Source organism: Salvelinus sp. IW2-2015, unplaced genomic scaffold (genome assembly GCF_002910315.2).
Source record: "Salvelinus sp. IW2-2015 unplaced genomic scaffold, ASM291031v2 Un_scaffold6385, whole genome shotgun sequence".
Lineage (NCBI taxonomy): Eukaryota > Metazoa > Chordata > Actinopteri > Salmoniformes > Salmonidae > Salvelinus > Salvelinus sp. IW2-2015.
The window spans coordinates 6,728-17,594 of record NW_019947648.1 but is presented as its reverse complement, the minus strand read 5'-3'; the positions used below and the strand labels follow the sequence as shown (position 1 = coordinate 17,594).

General features: G+C 42.2%; 1 protein-coding gene across 1 annotated transcript; it reads right to left on the bottom strand.

Annotated features, from left to right (window-relative positions):
* Positions 1-4,778: 4,778 nt before the first annotated feature.
* LOC112078857 (tetraspanin-33-like) lies at positions 4,779-8,906 on the bottom strand. Its single transcript, XM_070442162.1, has 7 exons — positions 8,879-8,906; positions 8,081-8,208; positions 7,371-7,445; positions 5,630-5,764; positions 5,248-5,401; positions 4,970-5,031; positions 4,779-4,880 (listed from the first exon to the last, which is right to left on the bottom strand). The coding sequence occupies exons 1-7, from the start codon at positions 8,904-8,906 to the stop codon at positions 4,779-4,781; spliced, it is 684 nt and encodes a 227-aa protein (XP_070298263.1).
* Between the last annotated feature and the right edge of the window lie 1,961 nt (positions 8,907-10,867).

Sequence of the window (10,867 nt, the reverse complement as noted above, 5' to 3'; positions counted from 1 at the left end):
TGGATGTGTAAAAAAAGTTTGTCTTGTTTATTTCCTTGCAGTCCATATTAATTCAGTTTCCTAGGAGACCCTCATAATGGAAATGTGGATTCTCTCTCCCAGTTAAGGTAGCACTGCTCTTCACCCGAATGAGACCTCAAACTGACCAAGAAAAGTTCCAGAGGTTGATTATAAGTTAACTGTAAATGAAGCCATAAGTGACTGACATTGGTCAGATTTAAGATTCTGTCTATATCAACCAATGGGACAGCCACACCGTAGATTTAATGAATGTTTCATCATTCACATAGACAGAATACCATACAGTCTCAAACAATCCTCTTCATGCTTGTGATGTGATCAAAAGCCTCTCTCTAACCTGACCATTATAGGGCAGTGCATTAGATGTAATGCTCCAACAGCCTACCTCCTGCTGGTTGAAATGACAATGGATGTTTTGTTTTTGGCCTGTGCTGTATGAATGAGGGGGGCTCCATGTTCCCCCRTCGTTCTCTCTGAGTGAAGCATTGGGCCTCCTTAAAACCCACAGCAACATGGCTGTCTGAGAATGAGTCAGGGAGAGACCAGGACCACACACAGAGCATGTGGGCCCCTCACTGGAGCGCCYGGCCAAATCTCTCTTGCTTTCTCTGCGCGCGCACGCAAGCACCAGAAGAGAGAGACAGACTCACATCTACAGGTCAGTTATTACAGCAGAGAGAAAAGTGCCAATGTGACTTCTCATTTCATAATGGTCTGTGTAACAGAATGTCCCCTGGAATACATATTAGTAGTAGGGACTGTGCCTAAGTCCTGTGTGTTAATGAACCTGAGCCTTCCTACAGAACACACTGTCGCTGATGTCTCAATGCCTGCCTCTGAATAACTTCCCCTTAACACTGACATTATGAACACCTGGCCTGTAGGCCTATAATGTTATAGTTCATGCAATTAGTTAAAACAACTGCAGGGCCATGTGCATAAAGCAGATAAGGTGTATGGAGTAGAAGTGCTTCACATGCAGGATTGTGTGTGCTCCCAAGCCCAGGCACATCCAATTTCAGGCCAGGAATGCATCTAGCTCAGGTTTTCTTCGCCAAACGGGGTGGAGAGGAACCATTTTAATGTTTTACGTCTGACTGTTCACAGCTATATTAGACTTTCAGCCCCAACTAGCCTGGAATGAACTTGAGTGTTTGCAACCAAATCATGAACATTTAAAAATAAAAATACACTCAACTCAATTATAATTTCCCCTGCATTTCTAATTCAACATGTTGTATTGTGGGCAGTAGCAAAACATACTAACACTTTTGTTAAGTATTGCAACACTGGCTGGTACAATCTGTGAAACTGCAGATTAGACAATAAAACAAAATACATTTGTTAAACTGATTGACTATAGAACACACATTTTGTCTTTGTGGATAGCGTACACAGCCATGCTTTCACTTGATACTACTTGCTGCAGTAATAGAACATGGAGCTGTGTAACCTGTTGTCACAATGGTCCTATTGAAGATTATAGAGAGGTTGCAGTTCAGTAGCCATTTATGCCTATATCCATGTGTCATTTTCTCTCACGCTACCTCAACCCCTATGTCCTCATCACCCACCCACTGACAGGTCACAACAAGCCATCTGGGAGTACAATACAGGGAAGAATGTCATGAGACTCTTAAATATAAAGTAACACTTCCTTTTAGACCACCGTTTCCACTGGTATTTACCTGGTGTTATATTAGGACAATTACAAATGGTGTCATTGGGTAGTTTCTGGCACTTAATTACATGAATTCAACACAATTGGTAACCAACTAGCTGATACATGGATTGGAGTGCTTGTTGTGATGATTCCCAAAGAAACAAATAAAGAATTCATAAGCTAGTTCATAAGTCTTTACATAAGAGAGTAATTACCATTGTACCACGTACATTCAAAGTAAATACTCTCTGTACCTAAGGGGAATTGGGAAAATAATTTTAACATGTAAAATTGTSTTTTTTTWATGTTAATTCTTAGGATTTTACATGGGTCAGTTCCTAGAATGAATTCCACACCCGTCTGTACCGTTTAAATACAGTGCTAACCAGTAGTCTTGACCAGTAACAGTATGTTGACCCACATTTTGAGAAAACAAAACTGGTATTCCCAGTGGACCTAACTGGGTCGTGTTCATTAGGAACAAAACGGACTAAAACAGGACTTGTCCCATAAGAAGCGCTCAATTTAATTTTCCGTTGCGTGCTCTAATGAACACAACCCCGGTGAGGGGAAATGCCAACAGGGCTAGCCGACGGCCCAACATGGTTATGTTATGGAGAGTAACAGCATTAGTGTAAACTCCAGTGTTGCTGCGCTTGCCAATCTAAACACCAGTGCTTGTGTAAAAGGCGTTACGGAAAATAAGACTGTTTATTATAAAATCAGGCCTTTCTGTTGCGCTTTCAAATGGGGAAATCCCCTAGTAGCTCAGTGAGTAATAAACTACAATTACATTATTGGTCTGTATTGATACCCACAATGCTTCATATGTAAACTATATGATTTATTGAAAGGAATGTATTTACAGTCAATTTAGCTTGAAATATACACTTACTGGCCAGATTATTAGGTAAACCACCCCGTTCGCGAAAATGGGTCGCTCCTACAGACAGCGAGTCGCTTGTCAATGGCTTGCTATATAAAGCATGCAGATAGGCATCGAGGCATTCAGTTGTTGTCAATTGAATGTTGGTSCCGTGTGGTCCCGTGTGGCTCAGTGTGGTCCCGTGTGGCTCAGTTGGTAGAGCATGGCGCTTGCAACGCCAGGGTTGTGGGTTCATTCCCCACGGGGGGACCAGGATGAATATGTATGAACTTTCCAAATTGTAAGTCGCTCTGGATAAGAGCGTCAGCTAAATGACTTAAATGTAAATGTAATGTTAGAATGGGCAAAACGAGTCACCCAAGTGACTTTGAGCGTGGTATGATCGTTGATGCCAGGTGCGCCGGTTCCAGGATCTCAGAAACGGACGGTCTCCTGGGCTTGTCTAGGGTTTACCGAGAATGGTGAGACAAACAAAAATCGTGCAAGCTAACAGGCGGCATCTCGAAACGCACAACTCGTTGGTCCTTGTCACGGATGGGCTATTGCAGCAGATGACCACACCAGGTTCCACTCCTATCAGCTAAAAACAAGAAGAAGCGGTTCCAGTGGGCACAAGATCACCAACACTGGACAACTGAGTGGAAAAACATTGTCTGGTCCAACGAGTCAGGATTTGGGGTAAGCAGCATGAGTCCATGGCCCCATCCTGCCTAGTGTCAACGATACTTGCTGGTGGTGTAATGGTGTGGGGAATGTTTTCCTGTCAAACGTTAAGTCCCTTGATACCTATAGAGCAACGTTTGAACGCCACATCTTGTAGAATCCATGCCCTGAAGAATTCAGGCTGTTCTGGAGGCAGGGGGGGGGCAACAATTTACTCTGTGTGAATGGATTTGATGTAAAACTAAATTGGAATATCCCTTAAAATGTGTAGAAATAAATTGGGTAACACTTTACTGTAAAGGCTGTAGGTGCAATGACTTATTTAAGCAATAATGCTCGAGGGGGTGTGGTATATCGCCAATATACCACGGCTAAGGGCTGTTCTTAGGCAAGACGCAACGCTGAGTGCCTAGGTACAGCCCTTAGCCGTGGTATATTGGCCATATACCACAATCCCCGAGGTACCTTACTGCTATTACAAACTGGTTACCAACATAATTGGCACAGTAAAAAGAAAGGCTTTGTCATACACGTGGTTTATGGTCTGATATACCCACAGCTCTCAGCCAATCAGCGATCAAAAGACCCAGTTTTATAAAACTTGTTATAGCATGCATGGAAAACTACAGTTGGGAGATTTAACATAAACACCATTAGCTAATGAGCTTTATTACATTACTTGGGTTTGCTCTTCCATATTTGAGAAGTGCCGGCAGAATTGTCTTGTTCTCAACCCTATGAGAGTATTAGGGGATAACTGGATGGATACAAATAACAGATCAATGTCGTAAACCGCATTGACAAAAAAGCAACTGGACAGAGTCTACATTATTTCAGCACTGTTTGTACTCCGGTTGCTGGGTTTTTTCCCCTTTTCAATAAATTACAGATCGTGCCATATTTGAGATGAGTCAAATGACGAATAGGTGTGAATGGAGGAGTTCTCCATTGGCTGTCTGGCTGGAGTACTTCCTGATTAGATKCATYCCTTTTAGCTCCCCTGGGGCACAGGGTGGGCAGAGTTTCAACAYTGACCATTCCATTGRTCATAAAGTGAAAACGCTAACCATCCGGGATACTGGGTGAGCTAAAAMGAAACAAGYAGACATTGACACACTGTCCARGCATCTGGACTTTTTCKGAATCTTGGTTTCTCAGCCATTTCACATGGGTCTTGTCCCTCAGCCACATCAACCCATTCAGGAAATAAACCATTGGTTCTGGTAGCTCAGTTGGTTAGAATATATACTGAACAAAAATAGACAYGCATAAGAATCAAGAACKCAGAAAGAGAGCAGACCACTTCGACGTCTCGACTCTTGTCAAATGGTGGATCATCCAACCAGAATCTTTGGCCTCAAAGCCAGTCCTTGCACCATTGAAATGATCAAGCAGCCTTGAAATTGAACAACATCTACATGAAAGCTTGAGCCCCATCCAGCAGAARGGGGTAGAATTCCAGACTCCCACACCCCCTGGGTRACCCTGGGGTTGATGATCTAGTCCTGGTCCAGTTTGATCGGGTAGGACCTGATCATGACCAGGTTACTGCCAAGGGTCTGTACGGTGCTGCAGGTTGTAGTTCTGAAGCTCAATCTGGTCCTTTATCTGGTTGATCAGAATCTGAGACAAGAGGATCCCCACCAGCTAATGACAGAGAGAGAACACAGGAAAACAATAGAGGCTGGGTGAGCAATGAAGTGACTTTAGAGAAGTAACTTCAYGTGGTTYCTGACCCTCTCTACACTTCTAGATGATGTGCCCAKAGAGTTACAATGTGAATCTAAATAGACCAGGGCTGGGGTCAAATTAAATTGAAGTCAGTCAATTCAAGAAGTAAACTGAAATTCCAATTTAACAATTAAAATAACTAAATCTACTTTCAATTACTTCTTAATAACATGAAAAGGAGAAGCTATGTATTTCTAATGTTTGATTTGAAGGAATTGAGTGACATCAATTCACGATGGACCCAACCCTGAAATAGACTATACAAGTGTGTGTTGATGTTTACCTGGGGATGCCAGACCCAGGGCGACGCCCCCTAGCATGAACAAGTTGCTGTGGATCCAGTTACCAGCTTGTCGATGCAGCCATTGGTGGATGAAGGCACCAGCCTGCAGAATGGCAGCTCCTGCATCCCCCGACCACACATTGTTTATGACCGCCTGCAGAGAGAGAGAGAGGCAGAGAGAGATACATTTTAATTACAATGCACAAGATAAATCACAAGCACGTACATGAGCATGCACATTGTGCTCTGTTGAAACTAAACCACACTTGACAATAAAGTGGAACATAAAAATAGCACACTTAACTGTATGCCTGTCATGATTTAACCACTGTAACAAGTGCTGGCAAGATGATTGTAATACCCCCAAGCCCCGATCTCTAACCCCTGACCTCATCTTTAGACAGCAGGCAGCAGGAGAAGGGAACAGAGCACGCGCTTGGCTGCGGTTGTCTGTGGTGCAGTTGAAGTACATGTTCTGAGACCAGTCGGTGTAGGTGACACCTCCACAACAGCTGAACTGAGGAGACGAGGACAAAATCATTGGTAATGGATTGTGTAGCCTGTGTAGTCAACAGCTGTCAGTCTGTATTTGGTGAACTCTAGTGTGGTGTGTAGATGTACCTGTGTAGTCAACAGCTGTCAGTCTGTATTTGTGTGAAACTCAGTGTGGTGTGTAGATGTTGTCTTTTAACTCAAGAGCTTTGTGAGACACATTTCTGATTAAGACTATACAATGAACTGAACTGTTGTTTTCAGTTGAACGATAGAGGAACCTAAAAGGGTCATCTCAAAACCTCGACCAAATCTGACAGAAACCTTCAATACTAATAACATAGTAATACAGTAGGATAAACTAGTAGTACGCTGATCGCTCGTCTACAGTTACTTGTTCTAGTCAACGTGTATTTTGAACAACAAGTATTACAGTGAGACAGTGTTTGTTTTCCAGTTATACGTGGGTCCACTCCTCACCTCTTTCTGACCAAAATCGATGAGGTCTGTAGGTCAATGTCATCCCTTATAATGAACGATGGCATTGTTAAATCTCACTCACTTTATTCCGTGCCTTTAAAAAATACAGAAAAAAAGATGACATTTGCTTTAAATAATTTGTTTAGTCAATCAACTAATACACTCAATTACCCTGAGCAAGACAAGATTGTTCCACAAGCAGGGGCCATTGAATTACACACCATTTATTTATCCTGAGTAAATCCTGGTATATATACCCCCATAGTTAGAAAACAGACCTGACTTTCTTTAAGCTGCGTTCTATGTCTTTACACACATGAACACACACGCAAGCAAGCACGCACAGTGGCACGCGCACACAAAGTATACACGTAGTACATTCCTCTGAAAACCAACAGCCTGCTGCTGGATGAATTAAATCGACCGGTGAAGTGCAGTTGAAGGCAACTAGCAGCAGAGGGCGCTCTCTGGCCACAAGTCACAGACTGGCAAACAGCCTAAAAAAATTACTTCCTCTTCTAAATGTACATTAGCATTTTTGTCGTCATTATCATATTTATGACCCTTATCTTACGGTAATTACTTAAATGAACTGATATGAGCACTAACGGAGCCAATAGAACATTAGAAAGCCAACCATATTCAACAGTCACAATGTATGAAAGTCTAATCCAAAAGCATGCCTTTCGTTGGCTGCTCTTGTAAATATTGTGAATTCACGGCAAATCTTTCTCTTTCAATGATTTTCCTCTTGCTGTATATGCTGTGTGTACGTTTCAATTACGCAGATTTTATTCTGCACAATAACTGCCCTTTGGGGACAGTAACAATCTATTGAATTGACCTCAAAGAGAGATGTTGCACTTCTTTATCAAGAACTGGAGAAGGACAGAATATTGGGACCTGGTCAAGGTATAATGACCTAGCTAGAGGCAGGGGTGGAGGAGACGGGACGTGTGGGAATGAGTTCCCAGAGTAGAATTCTTAGGGGGAACCGACATGTACAGTTTATTATGGGTAATAAAATGCTGCATGATACAACCAATAGAAATAATTCCCATAGTGATACCCCCATAATTCCCAGTGATACCCCCATAATTCTCATAGTGATACTCTGATAATTCTATCCTTTCCTAGTGGAGATACAGTACCTTATCTGAGAAGATGAAGCCCAGGACACCTGCAGCTAGCTGCAGCAGAAAGATGATAGTCAGGAAGATGCAGAACTGGAGTAAATAAGGAAGGAAGGAAGGAAGGCAGGAAGGAAGGAAAGAAAGAAAGAAAGAAGGAAAAAGAGAGAGCGAGAAAGAAAGAGAGAGAGAGAGGAAGAGTTAATCATTTGTTCAGTCTGAGGGCATGTCACTCAAGTCTTATGGATAAGAATGTATTAGCCTGGTAATCTTTCAGGGGTCAAAACCCCCCATCAGCAGATAACCTGAGGAGGACTAAAGTATCTCATACTAGGCTATTCAAATGATAGAGCACAACACAGCTGATAATTGGCAGTGGTCCAATTCCAATATTGTTAGAATGCATCCTTCCTTCCAGCCTGCCTTCCTTGAGGTAGAGATCACTGATTCATACGTTTGGCTATGTGAAAGCACCATTTCTATCTTATTGCTTTCACCCACCAATCCTTAACAGATCACTGATTTCTTCAAGGAAGGTAGGTAGGCATGAAGGTTTTATTTATAAAATATTTAAAAGTCTGCATTGTGGGGAATAGGTTCGTAAGTAAGCATTTCACGGTGAAGTCTACACCTGTTCTGTGTATTCTGTGAATGTGACCAATAACATTTGATTTGATTTTGATTTGAGGATGCTCTTTTAAAAAGAGTTAGAAGTGGGCTAGACCACTGACTGTCTGTAGGAGGCAGATGTTCTCTCTGAGGGAGCCCACACAGCCACAGAAGGTGATGAAGAACATGAGCACCCCCACGATCAGCAGCAGGATGGCAGGGTCCACCGCTAGACAGGCCATGGCTGCCTCTGGGAGAGGGAGAAAGAGAGGGAGAGAAGGGACAGAGTGCAAGTGAAAGAATCATGTACCGGAGAGAGTGGAGAGAGAGAGTATACGTGGCGCCAAAGAGAGGGAGAGAGAGAGAGGGAGAGAGTATACGTGGCGCCAAAGAGAGGGAGAGAGAGAGAGGGAGAGAGTATACGTGGCGCCAAAGAGAGAGAGAGAGCTTGATTTGTTTACAATGACTGAAGTTGGTTCTTATCTTAGAAGGAATTACAAACATAGTGGGGATATTCATCAAACCTTAGAAGAAGTTGTGAGCCGTTTGCATATTTGACATTCTTCCTAACAGAGGGACSTTTGGAACCACATAAACAAAATGACATACTCTATAAACGTCCTGTACTGCCTTGGCATTTCTGCCTTGGTGTTGCGACCAGGGTCGTGTTCATAAAGGCACAAAACAGGAGAAATGGAGTGAAACAGGATGGGATGAGACTACCTGGTCCAATAAGAAACAAATTTTTGTTTTCCGGCTTAGAATAACGTTAGCTTGATCAGTATGCGTGCCCGTGCATTGATACTAGGCCAATTGTAACTCAGTTAATGTAACTAAAGCACCACTAGAATGCCATACAAACAGCTCTGGAAATTCACACTGAATGTATGCATCGATTGAGTCAATGGAGGATCACTTACCGGCATGTTTCATCATCTTGCGTAACATGCCAATAGACATCAATACACCAATGAGATCATCTGATAAAATGAAAAGAAAAAAGTCACGATGTTATTTTCTTTTGTAACTAGCATATGCGAGTAGAACGATATGAAAGTAGACTAAAATATGAACCTGGACATAGTGTCTTTGTTGAAAGTATAACACAGAAGAAAGACACAGTCTCAAAAGGAGAACAGGAGGATTTAAACTGTCCAAATCAGATTTTTTATCTCAATATCAAATTAAATACCTTACTCGTGTTGTTTGTTTTTGACATTTTAATTGAAACAAAAATACCTTCTTGGCAAAGAGACAATCTCACATCAAAAATAGTTTCTAGGATTGTCTGGGAGTTGTCTGGTGGGGAGGGGAAAAACTGAAAACTAGCTTTATTGGCAGAGAGGTTTTGTAATTATTTTTATTGGTCTTTACCAAATGTACTACCTGGTGATGTCACAGCAGCCAAAAGTAATTTCAAAACAGCTCTTTACAGTAAAAGGCATATCAATATTTCAAATATTATCCAACTCGTTGTGGAAATGTATATAAACAGTATAGGAGGTATGTGAAAACAAGCTCACTCTGGAAATGAAACTCTTCTCCTTTTAAGAGCACAGACCCCATCATTATAATCTACTATGGGCAGCAGATACACACCACACCCAGCAGAGCTAGGATGATCATCTGCTGAAGTGAAAGTTATACATTCGATCTCAGAAACTTTAAGCTGCGCTTTTCAGAAATCCACAATCTGTTCCCCTGCGAGGACCATCTTCTGCTATTAAAACATTACATGTACTGATTCCGTCCTGATTCTGCGAGAGAGAATATCACCTCCACACAGCGAGAGGGAGAGAGAAGTAATCTTGTAGCAGGTGAGGCATTTCACTCTTCTGTATACTACATCCTGCTCTTAATCCTTTCTCGTTAAAGTCAGATGTTACCTTATAACTACATCGTGGCCAAAAGTTTTGAGAATGACCAAATATTTAATTTTCACAAAGTTTGCTGCTTCAGTGTCTTTAGAATATTTTTGTCAGATGTTTACTATGAACACTGAAGTTATAATTACAAGTCATTCAAGTGTCAAAGGCTTTATTGACAATTACATGAATTGATGCTAAAGAGTCAATATTTGCAGTGTGTACCCTTCTTTTTCAAGACCTCTTGCAATCCCCCTGGCATGCTAGTCAATAATCTTCTGGGCCAGCATCCTGACTGATGGCAGCACCATTCTTGATAATCAATGCTTGGAGTTTGTCAGAATTTGTGGGTTTTGTTTGTCCACTTCCTCTTGAGGATTGACCAACAATTCCTCTAATGGGATTAAGGTGTGGAGTTTCCTGCCATTGACCCCATATGAAGTACTCCACGTAATAGTATCTTTCTAGGTTTTCCCCATCTTCCACATGATTTCTTATGGCGACAAGGCTTCCATCATGCTGGAAAAGGCATTGTTCGTCACCAAACTGTTCCTGAATGGTTGGGAGAAGTTTTCTCTACTGAGGGATTTTTTCTGTGTTGTACCATTCTTATTCACTGGCTGTGTTCTTAGTCGCAAAATGTCGAGTGAGCCCACTTCCCATGGCTGAAAGCAACCCACACATGAATGGTCTCAATGTCTTTTACTGTTGCATGACATCAGAGCTGAATGGTAGCGCTCACCTTGTCTCTTCTCCGGACAAGCTTTTTTTCTCCGATGCCCCAAACAATCGGAAAGGGGATTCATCAAAGAAAATGACTTTACCCCAGTCCTTCAGCAGTCCAATCCTGTTACTCTTTGCTAGAATATAGTCTGTCCCTGATTTCTTCATCTGAGAAGAGATGTGTGTGCTTCTTTGCTTGCCCCATCGTTATCAACCATGCCATCCTCCAAAATAGATCTTCGCCTCACTGTGCTGCAGGATGCACCCTCTGCTGCTGGCATTCCTGATCAAGCTCAATTACTGGTGGTCCTCCGATCCCGC